This window comes from Palaemon carinicauda, chromosome 10 (genome assembly GCF_036898095.1).
Source record: "Palaemon carinicauda isolate YSFRI2023 chromosome 10, ASM3689809v2, whole genome shotgun sequence".
In the NCBI taxonomy this organism is placed as follows: Eukaryota; Metazoa; Arthropoda; class Malacostraca; order Decapoda; family Palaemonidae; genus Palaemon; species Palaemon carinicauda.
Window position 1 is genome coordinate 38875585 of NC_090734.1, and position 21942 is coordinate 38897526.

The 21942-nt window shown below is 29.0% G+C and overlaps 1 protein-coding gene and 1 pseudogene across 1 annotated transcript; one reads left to right on the forward strand and one right to left on the reverse strand.

Moving 5' to 3' along the window:
- Window positions 1–1503: 1503 nt before the first annotated feature.
- Window positions 1504–4690, forward strand: LOC137647945 (DNA polymerase delta catalytic subunit-like). The gene is given in 3 exon segments (XM_068380893.1): window positions 1504–1732; window positions 1735–4653; window positions 4656–4690. Coding segments are annotated over 3 exon segments (3183 nt in total).
- An 11559-nt stretch (window positions 4691–16249) lies between these two features.
- On the reverse strand, window positions 16250–17039 carry LOC137648397 (proliferating cell nuclear antigen-like; annotated as a pseudogene).
- Window positions 17040–21942: the final 4903 nt, after the last annotated feature.

Genomic DNA, 21942 nt, shown 5'->3' on the forward strand with positions numbered 1-21942 from the left:
TCAACACTACAACATATAATAATTATTTTCATACCACACCCCGAAATCATAATAATCCTTCTTATAAAAACAAAAAAAACATTGATATTAATAATAAATAACCAAAAAGTAATAAAGAAAAGACAGATTTTAAAGGACATAGATGAAAATCTTGGTTTATATATAAACATTTCTAAAAAAAACAATAAACAATTATTTTTAGAGGACGAATTATACAACTTGGAAAAATACCTGAATTGTAACTATATTAATAATTTCATTGTTATAATTTTTCTAGATCCTAAAACATGGTTAGATGATTATATGTTATTTGTGTCCCTTTTAGAAATTTTTAGAAAACAACAAGAAAATAATACTAATTCGAAGCTTTCTTTCCTGTCCTTTATCATTTCCAATAATTGTCCTCATTCTAAATATTCTATAACCGAACAACACAGGCAGAGGCTAGTTGAGTTAAGTCGTCTAAATTCGGATACTTATTCTAACATTTCTTATGCAAAATGTTGTTTTAACGCAAATTTAATAGATGAAATAATAAATAATATTAATATTCAATTTAATACTTTGCTATCATTCGGGCGTATTAATTTTTCTAATTTAATGTTTACACGTACGAATGATGATATTAATGAAATCGACAATGATAATATTTTATTATGTTTTCATGAAAATCATGAAATATCTACCGAAAGGATTATTTTTTAAGAGATACTTTTTTTTCATCAAACATTTGATTATTAATATAAGGTATAACTTTGTGATCCACCCGCATAACAAAATCATTTTTATTTTGTATTATCAACCTTTTCACCTCTTTCAAACCATTCAATTCTTTTGTCGCTATTGAATGTTTTTTTAACAAATATTGGTAAATTGTAATCTCGGAACACGACCCGAACAATCCACGTTCAAATTCGTTTTTAATTCGTCTTTTTCATCGTCTAAATTGACCGCATTATAAAGTGGAGGTATTTTACCCTTATCATAAATTTCTTCTGTGGTGATGAAAACACCAATTATACTTTTTACGTCTTGGTAAATATCTTCTTTATAAATTTCTTTTAAAAATATATTAATAAATCCATAAACAATCATCATGAAATAATTGCCAGATGACCCGACTTCAGGAAAAATAGCGTATTCTTTCGAATTTATCACATCAGTTTTACAATAAATAATAATACTTTCAAATTTGTGGCCATGTTTTTTTATATTATATGTCATCCGTGAGGCCAAGTCTTTGGGTTTTAACATATAATAGGTAATACTATCATAATCATCTATGTTTTGTTCTTCTTGTAAACATTTTTTATTAAAAAGGAATGCATAATATGTTGCCATTTTTTAGTATAACAAAAAAGGTACCCAATTTACAAATTTAATATAAATTTATTTTCCTGGTAATTTAAAAGATATTTATATATATATAAGCCGTTTATTTTTAAACGGCTTTACATGAAATTGGTATTACGTCTAATAGTTTTTCATAAGATATAATTCAAAATGAGTTGTAAAATAAGCAAATTGCGGCAATTTTTTGAAAATGGTGATAATAAAAATAGGTTCCTCCAAGAATGGAATAGGCCAGCAGCACCATTATCAACTCCCAATACAAATAAATTGTGTTTTCAGCAGATGGATATTGATTATTATATTGGTTATCCGGTAAGAAAAAAGGAATGTGGTGGTTATAATATGCAGCAGCAGCAGCAGCAGGTACCCATAATAAGATTATTGGATTAAATGATATAGGGAATACTATTTGTTGTAATGTATTTGGATTTTTTCCTTATATATATGTTTCTGTGAATTTATTAGATTCACAAAAACAAGTTTCATATTCAGACCAAATAAAAAGGGCTCTGAATCGAAAAATCTACTTGAATGAAACAAAAGATCAAATTAAATTAAAGGAATACGTATTAAGTGTAGATAGGGTGTTTAAACTAAGTATATATGGATATCAAGAAAAAAAAACATCGTCATCATTGTGTTTTTTTAAAGTTACTGTGGCTTTACCAAAATTAATATCTATAGCTAAGATTATTCTTGAAAATGGGTTAGTGATAGATAAACATCCCACACACTTTCGGGTTTACGAATCAAATGTTGATTTTACACTTAGATTTATGACAGATGCTCAGATGCCTGGTTGTTGTTGGATCGAGTTACCTATCGGTGAGTGGGAAATAAAAAATAATGAGACAAATTTTAAAAATACTACTTGTCAATTAGAGGTTAACGTTTTTGAGTGGGAAAAAATAATTATTTATGAACCCGAAGGAGAATGGGCGTCTATTGCCCCACTCAGAATATTATCTTTTGATATTGAGTGTGGGGGAAGACGGGGAATATTTCCAGAACCCAAAATAGATCCGGTCATACAAATTGGAAATGTTGTTACGCGGCACGGAGAGACTGAGCCATTCATAAGTGTTGTTTTTACTTTGAATAGTTGTGCTCCCATTGTGGGCTCTAAAATTTTTTCATTTCAGGAAGAAAAAGAAATGTTAGAAAATTGGTCAAAATTCCTATTGTTTATTGACCCCGATATCATTACCGGATATAATATTAATAATTTTGATTTACCATATTTACTTAACCGCGCCAAGCATTTAAACTTGCCAGTATTTGCTCATTTAGGAAGGGTAAAAGGAATAAAATCTACAATATTAGACACCATAACCCAAAACAAACAAACAGGAAAAAGAAATAACAAAATCATTAACATAGATGGACGGTGTTTAATGGACCTTTTAACAATAATACTTAAAGAACACAAACTTCGGTCATATACTTTAAATTCTGTATCTTATCATTTTCTTAACGAACAAAAAGAAGATGTTCATCATTCTATAATTTCTGAATTACAAAATGGTAATGATCAGACTAGAAAAAGACTGGCTGAATATTGTTTAAAAGATTCTATTTTTCCTTTAAAATTATTGAATAAATTGATATGTGTAGTCAATTATATAGAAATGGCACGCGTAACGGGCATTCCTTTATCATATGTTATAAATAGAGGACAACAGATTAAAATTTTTTCACAAATACTAAGAAAAGCCAAAGAACAGAATTTAGTATTACCGGTGTTTGATAAAAAGGAGAGTTTTGAATATGAAGGAGCTACAGTTATTGAACCAAAAAGAGGATATTATAACGTTCCAATCGTTACTTTAGACTTTGTATCATTATATCCATCGATAATGATAGCACATAATCTGTGTTATACAACCTTTATTGATAAAAGATATATTAATCAAATGGCTCTGAAAACTGACGATTATATCATTACACCTTCTAATAATTATTTTGTAAAATGTCATAAGCGCAATGGATTAATTCCAGAAATTTTAGAATCCTTTTTAATTGCTCGTAAGAAGGCGAAAATTGCATTAAAAAACGAAGAAGATCCATGGAAAAAGAAAGTCTTTGATGGTAGACAACTGGCATATAAAATATTGGCTAATTCTGTTTATGGTTTTACGGGCGCACAAATTGGTAAATTGCCGTGTTTAGATATATCACAAAGTGTTACGGCGTTTGGAAGAACGATGATTTCTCTTACCAAAAACAAGATTGAAGAAAAATATAACAATGCTATAGTTATATATGGTGATACCGATTCTGTTATGATTAATTTTGGAGTTGAAACTTTAGAAGAGGCCATAAATTTGGGCAAGGAGGCGGCAAATCATGTGACTCAGTCTTTTATCAAGCCAATCAAACTTGATTTTGAAAAAATATATTTCCCTTACTTGCTTATTAATAAAAAAAAATATGCTGGTCTTTATTATACAAATGCTAATACTTATGATAAAATAGATTGCAAGGGGCTAGAAACAATTCGTAGAGACAATTGCCCACTCGTGGCTAAGGTCATAAATACTTGTCTGAAAAAAATCTTAATTGATAGAAACCCAATAGAAGCCCTTAATTTTGTCAAACAAACCATATCAAAATTACTTTGTAATGACATTGACATCTCTCAATTAGTTATTACAAAGGAATTAACAAAAAAAGCAGAAGAATATAAAGGAAAGCAAATTCACAATGAGCTAGCCATCAAATTAAGAAAAAGAGATGCCGGTAGTGGTCCAAAACTTGGCGATAGAATTCCATACGTTATTATATGTGGATTTAAAAAAACTCCTATTTATGAAAGGGCTGAAGATCCAATATATGTATTAGAAAATAATATTCCATTAGATTATGATTATTATTTAAAACATCAATTAAGTAAGCCACTTATTAGAATATTTGAACCTATTCTCGGTGATAAAACCGAATCTTATATATTAATAGGAGAGCATACACAAAAAAAGAGTTTACCAATAAGTAGAGTAGGACCATTAAGTCAATTTTTTCAAATACATCCAACTTGTATAAATTGTAAAATTCATTTATTAAAAAGAAAAATAGTACCCGATGATGTAGAATATAACGCTTTATGTAATAATTGTAAAGTACACGAAACAGATTTGTATACACACCACATTGAAAAATTAGCTACACTCGAAAAAAAATTCAATCAATTTTGGACTGAATGTCAAAGGTGTCAAGGATCATTAATTAAAGAAGTTATACGCAGTAATCGTGACTGTCCTATTTTTTATATGCGTAAAAAGACAGAAATAGATTTTTTTGGTCAAAAAAAATTATCGATCGTTTTGGCTTGCCACAATAGGTTATAAATATTATTATTATTTCCCAAAAATATTTCATATAAATGGTAATGCTCTTGGTATTATATAGTCATATTACTACACACCCAGAAGAAATAATTATAATGGAGGAAAATATTCTAAAAGTCAGCTTTAAGTTAATTTCAGACAATGCTAAATGTCCTACTAAAGGATCAACGGGGGCGGCTTGTTATGACTTATATAGTGCTCAAAATGAAAATATTCCTGTCGGTCAACGAATTGCCATTGATACTGGCATATGTATGAAATTTCCTTCCAAAATACACGGAGAGATTAAATCTAGGTCTGGCATAGCTCTGAATAATTATGTAGATGTTGTTGCAGGAATGATAGATTCGGATTATAATGGACCTATAAAAGTGGTGTTGCATAATTCTCATCCAAATAATTCGTTTGAAATAAATATTGGGGATAGAATTGCCCAAATAAAATTTTTTTCGGGAATTGATATCTGTTTAGTTGAAAACATCAAAAATGAAAAATGGGAAATAGAATCTTGTAGGGGTAATAAAGGATTTGGATCTTCTGGTAAATAAATAAAAATAATAATGTCTTTCTGGTAGTTTTATATTTTATGTAATCAATCAATTAAGTATATAAGTAATAATGAATAAAAGTATTACACTGAATTCTTTAACTTTTTTTATATACATATACCTTTAAAATAGAATTAGTTATGAATGAGTATCATGAAAAAATTAGGCAAAATAAAAACAAAAACATTGGAAAATAAATTAAGAGATTATCTAGAAGGTGAATTGTTGAATCAAAATCTTATTGATGTTGATAAATTATCAATTACCCCAAAAGATTTTGCCCATATTTTTGCAAATGAGTGTAAAAATATTAATGAAAATTCACGCCTTCCCCCCATTATTCAATCATGCATTCATAGAATGATAGAAAACAATATTAAAGAATCAGTTTATATAAAAAAAGTAATGGATATCACAAATGAAAACAAAAATGAAGACGAAGAGTCAAAAAAAATTAATGATATTCTTGCAGAGAAAGATTATTATAAAAATCAAGCTTACGGTAATGATATTAATATTGGGTTAAAATTATCCGAATATGAGTACCAGTTATTAAACGAAAAATTTAGTAAAGAGGAAAATGAATTACTATCAAATCAAAATTATATACAAATGATTTTACCCAAATGGGGGGATGATAATAAAATACAGAGAAAATTTTGTACAAAAATATGTTGTTTGGATTAAGTTTTAATAACTTTTATTTTATTATGAGGTGCTTCCCCCGCCCCCCCCACCCCTTAGTCTTAAGACGAGATGTATGGTGCTTTCTTTTTGAATGTTGTAATCAGAAAGTGTCCGATTGTCTTCTAATTGTTTGCCTGCAAATATAAGGCGTTGTTGGTCTGCTGGAATGCCTTCTTTATCTTGAATTTTATACTTTATATTTTCTATAGTATCAGACTGGTTTGCGTCTATTGTTATAGTTTTGCCTGTTAAGGTTTTTATAAAAACCTGCATGATGAGAATTGTATTAACCACAAGAAGTATACGTAATTAATAATCAAGACAAGAAGGCTACTTTTATCTTATATTTTTTAAGTAAAATAAAAAACTAGGTATATGAAATATTATAAAATTGTTTTATTCTTTATAATTATTATGCTTATCATAACGTGGATTATTTTAATATCAAACTTTAAAAGTCTTTTTAATATATATGAAAAAACCAAAAAAATATTAGAGAGAAATGATAAATTAATCATGCAACCCCCTCCAATTTTTCCTCTTGTAATATCAGAATAACAATAATAAAGCAAATGCTTTTATTCGGTATCTTATAAATAATAAACATTTATTTCAATGTCTGTAAATTGAAAAATATCACTAAGAATATTTTTAACGTGTGACCATTTTAAACCATCTATTCCACACCCAATACGGGGCATCGCTATTTTAGATATATTATTTTTAAATGCATGATTTTTCATGGACAACAAAGAACTAGACAAGTTTTCATATATAGGTTTTTCCCAGTACTTTTCTTTGGTTACTAAATAGTAAATGAATCGTTCATTTTCATCTAAAATGGCTACATTACCCACACTACAATTTTGATTTTTAAGTTTTTGAACATTATCGAATTTTTCCTTAAAAGCTAAAGCAATTCCACCCCCCATGTAAAAATCCCGGGAAACTTAATGCGCCAATGATACATTTTTTGGACACGTAAACAAATCTCCGTGGGTTTCTTTTATTTCATACATTATGTAAGTGTTATCAACAATAATATTATTGATATTAATAAAAATTATTAGTTTACATATATATATATATATTCACTATAATAAATATATACATATATATATACAGTATATATTTTCTATAATTGTTACCAACATAAAATTATTTCCCAAGTAGTTGTGTTTAAGTAATTTGGCTATAAATAAGAAAAAGAGTGTAGTAATTATAAACACCTATGTTTGTTTGTTAAATTAATACCGTTATATTATTTTGCGGGGTTTTAATAATGTATAAAAGCGTTAGTTGATTAATTACTTAATCTTCTACTTTGTAAGTTAGAAAAATCGAAGAAACGTATACAATTTGATTTTTATCCATCATTTCTGTTTTATAATCGGGCGTTAAGGCGATAATAGAATTATCGGGATACTCTTCTTGCTTATAACCCCTTAACTGTAATTTTACAATTTCTCCTGGTTTTGATAAAATAGTAGCCCGGTAATATTGACGATAAACTGCTCCCAATGGATTTAAAAAGACTTTTCCCGTCCAGGGTGTGTTGTTATTATGAAATGTATAAACTATAGGACGCCCAAGTACTGCATTATTCAAAAAACGATTATTAGCTGTTTCATACCAGTGTTTAGTTTCAAATCCCCTTCCCGTTGCTAATCTAAGGGCAGATATTGGATGGGTTAACTCTTTTTGAGTATATTGATTAACTAAAAATTTCTTATGAACGACCGACCATTTTTTATATGGGTGATGCATATGACGAATTGGAAATTCTCTTGATGGTTTGATAACTCTATTTAACCAATCATGATTGTTTGCCTTTTTCAAAGAATGTTGTTTTACTAAAATTTCTTTTTTGTTGGGAAAAATAATATTAAATGGACTTTCTAATTCTTTATAAGAATGTACTTGTATGGGCTTAAAATTATTATTCAGTGTATGATATGCAATATCTGTTGTATGAAATGAAGTTGTGTTATTTTTTCCAATTTTAATGCACACATTTGACACTTCTTCTTCGTCTTTTTCTTCCTTTTTTTGGGCTCTTGCGGTTTTCTAATATCCCTTCAACAAAGCCATTATGAAAATCACAAACACAACCGTAACCTGGTACATATTTATTGTTTGGGCTGTTATATAAATGATGATTTAATGCATCATATTTGCACGGATCTTTGAAATAATTTTCATTTTTTGTTACTACAATTTCATTTTCTTCTACCTCACTATTAATTTCTTTGCACAAAGGAAATGTTGCGTTAACAACGGGTACTTGAGTTTCCGGAGAAATACAATGAGTACAGATGCCATCAATAAAAGGATTAAAGGATGATATATTTTCATTAAGAATATTAGTTCTATGTGCAACTTTAATACATTTATTTTCCTTAATCATTTTTTGTTGAGGTTCATCGCACATTTCTCCTCCAAAATATTCTGGAGCATAACAAAAACAAGACCAGTTATTACTAGTTTTTATATCAAATAATAATTTCCCAAAACCACAGTAAACGAATCCACCAAATTTATTATGATAAGGTATTTCTTTACTATTGGGTAATAAATATTTTTGATTAATTTTAGGAAATAATAATAAACTATGAGATGTTTTATCATATATAGGAAATTTTATATCTAAACATTCTTCATTATTATTAAGAAAAAATGATGATGATGATGATTTTTTTGAAATATTTTCTTTTTCGGAACAAGTGAAAAAAGGAGGATTAATTTCTTTTTCATTCTCGTGTTCGTGTTCATTTTCTATATCCCAAGAAGGCATTTTGTTTGTTGTTGCGGTGTATGGTAATACATTATATATTTCCACTCCCTTATCTTCTTTTTGTAATATTTGTTGACTATTGTTTTTATCTAAATAAAGCAGTGATATCTGATTTTTATTAGTAAAATTTGAAAATATGATATGAAGAATGATAATAATTACCAAGAGTATAATCAAATGTATTATTATTGTCGTTGTTTTTGTTCTCGTTTTATGGTTAATTATCATTTTTTTATAAAGAAAAAATAAGATATATGATAGTGAAATAAACAACCAGTTTAAATATCATCAACAATTTGAAATATTTTCTATGTGTTTTATTTATATAATTTTCACAAAAAAGTATTATAACCAATCAACCTACTTTTTTTCCATACCGCTATTATGTCACATCATAAAAATTTGCTAGAATTTAAAAGGCTCGTTTCATATGATGGCATAATTGTAATAAATAAAGACACAATAATCAAAATTAAGGAAAAAGATTTATTGACAGTATATCTTCAATATGATGAAAAAAATAATATATTTTTGGATGCCGACAATAATGTATATAGATTATCTAAAAGATTGGTGAATGATATGAATAAAAAAAAGGTGTAATTGTCTATGAATAAAAAAGCTTTAAAAATATTTTGCGTCGTTTTTGACCAACAAACCAATTAACGTAGTTTAGCCTAATTAGAGAAAAGGTTGTAGTTGGTTAGTTAAAAATATATAAATTGGTGGTCTTTTATTTTTTAAACTAGCTAATAGCCATATAAACAAAACAAAAAGTATAACAGTAAAAGCTAATGTCGGCGGGTATAATGTGTACACAAAAATAGTGTCTCGGTGTACCCACAACGAGAAACAAGTAAAAAAAGGGGGAAGAGATATCATTACACTGCGTACATTTCGTCACTGCCGTGACAAAGGGGCGTATCTCCAAAAAGTTGAAAATTGAGATAATATCACCAATATGTTTCTCGCGGCGAGTTTTATAGTGTGACAAAGTGGCGTATCTGTACGCCTAACGGTTGCTGAATTAGAGCATCTTTAGGTGAGGGCGTAAATAAAAAAAGAGTAACCATTCACAAAACGTATAGGCGTAACTAAAGTTACGTCTCTTTGTAGTGTTTCAAAAAGAGCAATATCTACTTGGCGAACAGGCGTATCTTGTGATACGCCTAGTTGTAATATCATTTAAATCACTGTACAATAAATTTAACTGATTTACGCTTGAGTGTAAACAAAACAAACCCTACAAAAATGTTTTAACGAACATATATGACATCATAAAATCGTTCATATCGTTGAAAGTTGCGACACTGCATAACATAGACTTCAAATTACGTCTCTCTCTCTCTCTCTCTCTCTCTCTCTCTCTCTCTCTCTCTCTCTCTCTCTCTCTCACTCTCTCTCTCTCTCTCTCTCTCTCTCTCCAAAAACACCAAGGCCAATTTAATACTGTAGATTAGGAAACATGCAATTGAAAAACAACGTGAAGACTTTCGTGTGGACGGATCGGAAAGAGAGGACGGTGCTCTTCCTTGCATTGTTAAAAGGAAAGAAAATAAGGTGACGGCTCATGAAAACAGACTAAGGGGTAATGAATATGAAAGCCCCAAAATAAGGAAAATTGTTGCAGCACGGAACATTATTAAACCTAGTCGTAATGGAGTTACTTGCAGCAAACTAAGTAAAAAATGTTCGTCATTCTCAGAAGCAGAAAAGGAAGGACATACTTCAAGCTTATTACGGAACTAATAGTCTTCAACTGCAAAGAGAGTTTATTGTTCGCTTTGTGAAAGAGACCAAGGTAAAGCAGAGAACTGTGAAAGATCAGGGTTCTAGAAGATCTTTTTCTTCGTACTACTCCTTGCCAAAGAACGGAGAACATCTGCCTGTTTGCAAAACTATGCTTTTGAGTACCCGTAATATCTCGGAAAAAAACTCTTAAAGCACCCATTAGTAAGAGACAGTCTACAGGTACAGTGGAAAAAGACAAGAGAGGGGGTAGATCTACAAGTTATGATAAAGAGGACAAAACAAGAAGACAAGCAATCACTGAGCATGTTAATCGATCTCGACGAATGGAATCCCACTATTGTCGTCAAAATTCAACGCGAGATTATTTGCATCCAGACCTTAACAAAAAGAAAATGCATGCTATGATTTTAAAAGAAAATTCTCCAAGAGGCATATCGGCAAGCTACACAACTTATTGCGTTGTCCTAAGGGGCCAAAATATTTCCTTCCATAATCCTAAGAAGGATCTCTGTAAGCTGTGCGAAAATTACAGAAAAGGAAATACAGAAAAGAAAACAGAACTTCAAGACCGATTTCAAGAACACATAAAAGAGAAGGAAGCTGTAAGGAGAAAGAAAGATGGAGCTAAACATGATACGGATCCTTTTCTCACTACAGCAACATTTGACCTCCACCAGGTGGTCACTTACCTCCCAAGGACAAATGATAACATGCTTTATTATAAAAGGAGATTGGCTAACTATAATCTTACTATATATGACTTGCAATCTAAGGCTTGTCATTGTTTTACTTGGCATGAAGGACAAGGAAAACGAGGATCCTCTTAAATTGCCACCTGCTTAAGTATTTACCTAGATAAACTGGATGCTTCTGGGGTCAGAACTGTAAAACTGTTTGCTGATGGGTGTCCTGGACAAAATGAAAATTCTGTAATCACAGCCATGCTCTTGCATTCAGTAAGCAGACTGAGACGTATAGAAAAGATACACCTGATTTTCTTCGAGCCCTATCACGGCCAAAACGAAGGTGACTCTGCACACAGTGCCATTAGTACTGCCCTTAACAATGTTGGTGACCTTTATGTGCCTTCGCAATTAATAACCATTTTTCGACTAGCAAGGAAAAAAATCCTTATTTTGTTCATCCAGTCCAGACTCTTTATTTTCTCAATTTTAAGACAATTATTTCGTATACTATCCATTAGAATAGACGACCAAGGAAATTCTGTTAACTGGACAGAAATGAGAGAGGTAATGGTGCAAAAGAGTTCTGTCGATAACATTTTCTCCAAGACTAGTCACGTAAATGAACACTTCAGATCTATAACACTGAAGCAACGAATGCAGCTTGACCCAAACAATATACTGCTTAATAAACTCTACACTGAACCTCCAAAGATCACTAAGGAGAAGTATGAAGATTTGATGCCACTTTGTAATAGTGCCTTACCAGTTGTCAGAGGTACAGAGTATGTTTATTTCTTCAGATATTTACCACACTAAACTAACAAGTTTTCATACCACTTATGTACCAAAAACAATCTTTCTTAAAAACGTAAAAACAGCTTTAACAGATTTTATCGTGTGTACATCAAGGAAGTATTTTATTATTAAATATTGTCAATAAAGTATGAACTATTATTTTTTTCTTCATTATTCTCTAGTATCATGAAATGTTCACCCAAGCAATAATTTCCAAAAGTCATTTCTAAAATATCTCTAAAAAAAACAAAAAAACAAAAAAAATAAGTTTAATATCCATGATGTGAATGAATTAACAGACGAACTATAAAACCAATATCAGCCTCAATGATGAAGTAATCATACTAATGCTTTTTGCGACAATGTGAACGGTAAAGACAGGGATCTTCATAAGAAAAAGATGCAAATTTTTAGCATAACTGATGTATTCTGTAAATCAAGGCGTAACTAAAGTGTTTTGAAATGTTCGTAAACGACGAAAGGGCGTATCTATTTCAACCCCCCCTAAACATGGGAAGGAGTAAAAAAATTTTCATTATATTACACTCAAGGCAAACTACATTCTTTTGAAAAGCTCTGTACCAAATTGATTTTTATTACCTTTAAAAGTAAACGAGCAGTTAACAGAAACATTAGCTCAAAAACTTTAGATGGCTCTCCTGAAAAAGTGAAAAAACTGAGATACGCCACTTCGACTTGGTAGTGACGATTTATTTGCTCGTTCTTTTGAAATACAGGAAGAAAAAAGGAGCTGCGATAGTGGTAAGTAATTGATATCTATATCTATATATATATATATGTAATCCTTTGCAGGTAAAATTAACAACCAATTAATTAATTTTGTGACAAAAATAATTATCATTTTTTTATGATATATAAATATTATATGTGCGATTGTTTTTTTTTCTATTTTATTAATATAATCCATATTCTTTATTTTTTTGTTTATTTGTGAGGAGGATATTTCTAAATGAAGTTACCAAGTCGCCTTCATTAATTGAATAAATAACTTCATAAATTATTAGATTATTCTCGTTATATTTCTTACATTTATGTGGAATATTTATTGTGCATGAAAAAATATTCTGGTATTTCACTTTTATTTTTAAGACATGAAATATATTCTTCCATATTTAATAATGCTCAATGCAATTTTGTTTTTTGTGTTTGCGGTTATTTTTTTCTGGTAAAAGCAATTAGAATCAACTAATACAATATCTTGTGCCAATTTATAAACTGCATTATCGTCTATTAGATGCGATACATGCGAGGGTAGATAATGAATAAAATTGAATATGAAATCAAACGATTCGTGTTTCTTTCTCAATTCGTTTATTATTTGTACAAATTTTTCGGGAGCATCAATAAGATAATTATTAGAATCTAAACTTATACTAGGATCAGGGCAGTTTTTTAATATCTCGATCATATCTGAAGTGGTTAGTTTTATAAATATCTTCAGTTTTTGACAATTAAATAAATCATTCTTAAAAAACCAAATATTCTTATTTCTGCATGGCGTAATAAGTTCACCTAAAGCTGATATGGGATTACTTAAATCAATACCTTGTTGTGAAATAGACATATTAAATTTGTTGTATAAATCACACATTGGATTTTCTACAAACCAATAAAATATTTTTTCATAATATTTATTCGTACTTTCATTGGGACATACAAGTCCAAGAAGGACTTCCTGGGGTGAAACGGCCCCAAAAACCGTGGGCAAATTAATTATCAATGAATTTCCATATTTATGGGGCTTCATTTCTATTAATCCTATTCTAATGAAATAATGGTCAAGCTCGTCATTTGGAAATATGGCCTCTTCGCGTAGTATATATTTTCTTTTTATATTTTGTATATGATTCAAATTTTTTTTCAACCCGTGAATTTTATAATCTTCCCAAATGGGAAACATTATTATATTTTTTATATCTAAACAATTAAATAATAATATTTATATATATTACATACAACCAACCATTTAAAAATCTAAATACATTGACTGACATTTTCCTTTTTTTCTATGATTCTATAATTTTATCTAAACAAATTCCAAAAGAGACCGAACGTGAAAAATGTTTAAACATTCTCGGCCGTAAACAATTCATTATTAGAAATACTACCAAACGACCGCGATAATAAATTTAGTACTACATATAGCATTATAATGGTTGTTTGTAAATTTTATATATGCTATATTGGAATACTTATCAACTTTTATGTATATTTTATATAGACGTTTATAATTTATTTTTATACACTTAGTCAATTTTTTTTGGTAATAATTAAAAAGATGATAGCCACGAGCGTTTTATTTGTTGTTTAAATATAAAAAAAACGTTTTTTGTGAATTCCATTACTAAAAATTCATGCGTTTATTTTTTCTGTTGATGATGATGATGTTGGAAAAATGGTTCCCGTCTTTCCACTAATATCTTTTCTTCCATTTTCATTCTATACCTATGATAATATTCAACGTCTATTTCAAGATCGTCTTTCGTATAACCACCTTCTTCATTTTTCGTTTCGTCGCTATTATATCCTTCGTCTGAAGTTTCACTTGCGAATCCCTCGTCCTCGCTGTTTATGTTATCTAAATCCATCCCTAGAACAAATGGTTAGCTTTGGTGAATACTTTCCCCTTTTATACTTGGATTCAATTCCAACAACATTAGCTCATTATAATTTTCGTTTCATAGAAATAGAAAGATATTTATTTATTCATGTCAATGTCATCGTATTTTTTTTTAAATCATATATTTCATAACAATTTGAAATAAAGTGTAATAAAAGTTTTGTTTATAAACACCTTTTTGCGAGGAATGCTATGGAGAGTATATAACTGCATATGTTACTACTATTACGTGGCAAACATAATTATCATCAATTTTTTATATATATAAATATATTATATGCGATTGATTTTTTTTGTCTTTTTGTATAACTCACATTCTTTATTTTTTTTATTTAAATGTGAGGAAGATATTTCTAACTACTCTATGCAATTTTGTTTTTTGCGTTTACAATTATTATTTTGTCTGATAATAGCTATTAGGGTCAACTAATACCATATCTTGTGCCAATTTATAGACTGTATTATTGTGTATTAGATATGATGGCAGGTAACGAATAAGAGGGAATGAATATGAAATAAAAGGATTCGTATTTCTTTCTCAATTCGTTTGTTTTTATATATACTGGATTGGATTTGTTTATCATTTATTTTCATACACTCCGCAAATTTTTCATGATAATAACTGAAAATATATAATTCATGATGATATTGGAATAATGGTTCCCCTTCCCTCTCTCTCCTCCCCCCACCCCCAATCAATACATTTATTTTTCTTCTTCTAACATCTAACCCCATCTTCTTCATTTCTCATTCCATCGCTATTATATTCTTCGTCTGAAGTTTCACTTGCAAATCCCTCGTCATTATCGGGAAAATATTTATTTACATCAATATCATCATATTGCTTTAAAAAATCACAAAGTTCACAAGAAAAAATTCTAAATAGTGCATTATAAAAAAACGTTTCAAAATTCTCGGTTATAAACATTTTATCGGGAATGTTATAAGGGGGACCAATTTTATTTACAAACTCAATATACAAGGGCATATGTTGCTGCTTTTTATCAACTCTTAAACATGTTCTACATGGATAATATTGATTTTGATTAACGACAACCTCTATATATCCATACAACCGGTCTATTTCTCCTGGTAATATTTCAAAATGTTCGTATGATAAAAAGTTTTGTTGTTTATTGGGTAGTATTTCTTTTTTATATGACATTTGATTTGTACACTGAAAAAGTATTTTTTGATGAACGTGATATTCTTCTGCGATGTCTTTTCTTTCGTAAATTTGTTTAAAATTTGGATGAGTAAAGATATTGTTTGGATAATAATCATTAAATATCTCTTGGTCATAGCACCCCAACAACATGCTCATAATTATCTTCCGATTAATATTTTCTAAAAAATTGATCTATCTTTATTTTTATAATTATTAATTAATTTTTATTTTCTTATTGTTTTTCAGTCCATATATTCCAAGCGTCCCTTCTTATAAATTTAATAAAATTAATAAAAAATATAAAATAGATATAGGAAAACTAAATTATTTCATATTTAAAACTCAATTATATATAGAAATAATTTAATAAAATTATTATTAATATATAAATAAATTTACTGGACAAACACTTATACAAAACACAACTACACTAATACAGTGTGGTAATAACGGTTGTTAAAGTAATTTACGAAAATAATATTTAGCTATTATTCTCTTCCTCTATTTTTGGAGCCAAAAAATAGCGAATGTTGCCAACGCCTTCAATACTATATTCCACAACCATAGGCATATTAAGGGACACAAAAAGAGATACTCTAGGAGAAAAGGCGGTAGCTTTGGTAAATAAATTAAGGCATATACATGAAAAGGTCATCTTGGTGGGTTCTTGTACCTCAACTTTTACGGCCCTTTCTTTGTTATCTACACTAGACGTTTTTGTAAATTTTATATTTGCGGTGCCAATATCACCGGCCGTTGAAAATTTCACACAATCATTAATGCAAGCAATGTTTATGGAATCTCCAAATTGACTAAGATCTCTGCAGACAAGGGAAAATTCATTTAATGGCATTCTAATTATGCAATTGTGATTAATATCAGGAATATTTAAATATTCTTGATCTGAATTCATTAATTTCATTATATACTTAGAATTTTTTTTGTTGACTGTGAGACTCAAAGGTAAATGCGATCGTATCCGAACCGTCTTTGGCCTTTATTGTTATAACATCATCATCGTCATTAGCACACTTTAATATTTTGGACATAACGGAGATGTTTATTCCCATAACTAGATTGCGATCGCATTTGTATTCATCAAAACCCTCGGCTAGTAGATTAAGAGATACCAGAGAAACGTGGCTGGTATCTATGGCCTGTAGTTGGATGCCAGATTCTGTACAGACCCATGTCGCCTCATTTAACAACTCCTTGATGGCATTGGTGGCTTTATTGAGAATGCTGCTTCGAACGAGGCAGGCTTCAAACATTGTAAAGAATTTGTGCGAATATCGACGCACATTTATAAATATTAGTAATACTATAAATATAAAAGCTAGGGAAAATAACCCTGATAATTTTTTATTTTCGTTTTTTTTTACAGTTATGTAAAAATTCCCAAAATGCTTATTCTTCCAGACTTAGTATCGTGAATACTGTAAACAAAGGGTTTATTCAAATTCAAAAGCTTATAATAATTAGGTCCACCATCCATACAGCAGGCATTTGCTTGTGCGTCCATTTCAGTTCCATTTTCATTATTATTAATATAAATACAAGTTTCAATAATTGTATTAACGGGTCGTGGCCGCGTGTTCTCGTTTTCTCGTAAAATTCCCCGCAAATCGGCATTTTCTACCAAAGGAGCCAATTTTGGTATTCTTATAAAAGTTTCATTTAGTATAAATCTGTTATTAATATGAAATTTTGGCATAAATATATGCGTAAAGTTTATTTTTTTTTTAGTTTTCTTCAGTTTTTCGTGAATATTGTTTTTATTATAATTAATAATCACTTGATTTAATAATTCATGTTTAGAACAAATCTTATCTGATAAAATGACTATCATATTCATATCGTTATTTTTATAGGGGAGCTCATAAACATTACAAATAAGACTACCAAATGTATCAGTGTAATTTTTAAGGGATACTATCTCACATCTTTTCATCGTGAGTATTTTCCTTGTTTTATTAGGCCCGACATGAAAATCTCTCAATTCAGTATTAAAATTTTTAAATTTATATACCCATTCACCAAAATATTTTGACTTTGTCATAAAGTAAATTCTAGTTAGATTTTCGATATTTCCAACAAAATTTTCATTATTCTTGTTGTTGTTGTTGTTGTTATTATTATTATTTTGATAAATCCACCCACAAGATTTAGCCCATTCATTTATTTGATTGTGTTCGTTTTGAGATTGTGGGATAGTTTTAATCGTAAAGTTCGAAAAATCCTTCTGTATTGATTTCATATATTCTTTATTAATGTTATCTTTTTCATAAATTGGAACGAGACAAAGTCCTATATTTTTATATGAAAACGATGAAAATGGTGATATATTTGATAATATTTCCTTGAGTCCATTTTCTTTCAGCAAACTTAAAGTGTTTTCGGTTGCCGCCGGATAAAGAATTTTCAAAAGATTAAAGATACAGTCACTATCCAAAACCGGGTTTACAACTTTGTCGTTGGTTGTAACGGTTTTTATGAATATATCTACAAAGAGTTGATTTGCGTCCTCGGCCATAGCTGCGGCGTGCTTTACTAACCAACTAGCTTTAATCGCCACCCTTTTTATTGTTTAGGGAGGACTGAGAATGGGCGGATAGGAAGGGGGGGAGGGGGGCGGCGGAGGGGGGGCTAGGAGTGAGTGAGTGAGTGGGTTGGTGGGTTTTTTACGTACCTCATCATTTACTCTGTGAAATATTTAATATTTATTACTAGTCATATTTTTAATGAGACTAGCTCTAGGATTTAATTAATTTCAACCCACATTTTACCTTTTTTTATTAAACGCGATAAATTTTAACATTATTTATACTATATCACACCTTTTCTATTTACTACCATAAAACAATATTTTGAGAAAATTCTTAAACAATTGAATAATTACACCGTTAATAATAATAATAATAATAATAATATTAATAATAACAATATTAACAAACGATAATATTTTTTAGTATAAATATTAATATTATATATATATATATACACGCATATTTATTCAAAAGATAGTTTCTTTGTGTTTTAAAATTGTTATTTGATAAAATCTAATAAGGTAATCAAAATCTTATATTATTGTATTATTAACAAAATGGATAGCGGCCATCCAAATTTTAAATCATTTGTTCCAGGAATAGAAACAACCGTCGATATGGAAGGTTTCTTAGAGGATTATTTTAATGACTTGAATAGTACATCCCCTCGATCTTTACCCTTTACGGATAGTGAATTTTCAAAATATAATAAGTATGTTATACCCCTAACACATGAAAGGTGTATCATGTCTACTCCCATCGAAAAAAAAGAGACCACATCATTTTATACTGTTTCGCCTTACTATGGAAGTGATAATTGGATAAAAAAGGATTTGAAATTATCAGATTATAATTTTTTCATTAAAATGTCATTAGAAATTAAGAATATAGATAGACTTTATGGTCTCCACATTTCAAACAAAGATATTTTATTGATTATTAGACTACAAATTAAAGAAAAAATCTATTATCTTTTTATATACAGTCAAATAATTTTTAGATTAAAATACTCCTATTTTCATTTCCTATTTTTTACTAAAGATATAGAAATTTTTAAAAGGATAATTCTAGCTTATCCGAGGGGTATTATTGATAAAGATAAAATATTTAATATGATTAATGAGAATCAAGAACATTATTTTCCAAATCTCAAAAATGCGTGTTTAAATGTTATGTCGCGCTTAGATTTTATGAAATATCAGATTCCTATCATATTCCGCAAAGAATTACAAAAACATGCTGAAATAAATAAAACTTTGAATGTTTTTTGTTTGTGTTTAAAATTTGCATTAGAATTGGGCAATAAAATTCGAAATGATGATTTTATAATTTGGCCAGATTATTTACCAATATATTGTCAAATTGTGTCTAAAAATAATTACTACACCAAGAATGAAAATTGTGATTGCTCAAATAATATATTAGACATTCTCATTTTTAAGTAAATTTCGACGATCTTATATAACTAAAATACAAAATATTATATGAAAAAATAGTTATGTAAATAAGTGCAGCTACTTTATTTGGGGATGAATCTAGCGATAGTTCGCTTGCAAGAATTTGTGAAATTTGAGTAACTTCGTTGTTAGTTATAAGGCCAGCATATATAGCTTCAATAATTACAGCCTTTTTCCCTTTTATGTCACCATATGCAGTACCGATGGAATCCCACAAATTTTGATCATCAGAGTTATGCATCATGATAAAACCCATTAATCCATTAAACAATTTATATATATTGCCAACGTGTTTCTTTTTTTCTGTGTCTATAGAAAAAATCTTAGCTTTTTTTCTTGTTTTATTCCACCAATCTAAATCTAATGTTTTAATTAAACATTCCGTTCTACTACCGGAAAATGTTTTTTCATCATCCGTTGAATAATTTTTCACTACACAATTAAATTCTTTTGTATTATTGATATAATTTTCATGAGCATCTAAGTAATAAATAAAACACAAGGCCTCATAAATCTCTTCAATTGGATTATATTTAAGTTTATCGAAATATGATTCGAATGGTCTAATATCACCCGACTCCTGTAAAACACGATTTATGTTGTCTATCATATATCGAAAAATATTTAAATTTGTAGATGTTTTCAATAGAGGATTTCTTTGTCCATGATATGGCGATAAACTCACGCTGTTTAATATTTCCTTATCTTAATGCCTACACAAAAATTTTAACTCCCTAGAATCATAAGTCAATCCTGGAAGGTTATAATAGGATTTTTGAATTTTTGATAATATATGATTTAATAAATTATTATCCACTTGTTCTATATTCATTTTTTTATAGAGTTGATGTGTTGTTTCGTTATTTTTTAAATATGAACAATAAAGAAAAACTTGGGGTGAATTGTATAGAATTTTTATATTTTCTGAATATTATCATTATACAAGCGTCTTTTTATTATGATTACTAAACTTCATAGCGGCAGTACGTTGGGTAGCAAATAAGAAACTTTTTTGTTATTATTCAATATCTATATTTTTTCCTCTGCATAACTGACATTCATTTAAAAGGTTTTTGTGTGGGATTTTGGGATAAATATTTATTTTAGATTGAACACAAGACAAGCACATAATATGACCACACTTATGCACGAATGAATTAACCGCACGACAATTATCCTCTAGACAAACCGAACACAAATATAAAAAATCTTGTAATATTACAGATACATTATTAACCAAATGTGGTTGCCAAAAATGGCATAAAGTATTTGAATTATCAACCATTAATTCCCCGTTTTTATATTCTATTATTATCTTGACCACCGATAAATTATCACATAAATCATATTCTTCCTTGGAAAATGTATTCAAACAATAATGATTACTCAGTAAATCTTTGTAAGTAACCAATTTTGGAAATTGTTTTTTTTTTTTAAGTCATGATACATTTTATTTTCCCAAAATCTATTTTCACACAAACAAAAAAATTGTTGGGCGGGTTTATTTTAATTTGATTTATAATTTGCTATAGGATTACCAGCATAAATGAAGGCATTTTTACTTTTGTTTCCCATGTTTTTTTTATATTTTTTTCCCTTTCTAGATTTTATTTTTCGGTGCCATCGACAATAAAACCTTTTTTTATATTCCTTTATGTTTGGGTTGTTCTTGAGATAGTTTTTAATCAAATTAGAGTCTATATTATCTATCGGAATTTGAATCAAAGAATAGTCATATAATTTCATTTTTTTAATAATTAAAAAATTCAATAAATATGAATTTAGAACAAAATAAAACAGTAGTAACATTTAAAAGTTATGTTCCGTGTGTCGATACCATTGACGAAATATATAATTTGCTCGGTCCCTTGTTTGATAATATAAATAATCGTCCAAATATCTTTTCCGTAAAGTACACTACAAAGCAACCTATGGCCAGTCTTTGCAATAATACAAACCCCCCCCAATTTAAAAATTAATAAATCTACAATAAATACGCTTTATTTCTTTTCAAACAGAAATAATGAATTATTTAAATTCATTGGAAAAATTTATGACGCAGCTATTGCCAAAGATATATATGTGTATATAATAGCAAATTTTTCGTCTCAATCACCAAAACAAGAACCATCCTTATTTGGAAGCATCATTTATGCAGAAGATGAGCGCGA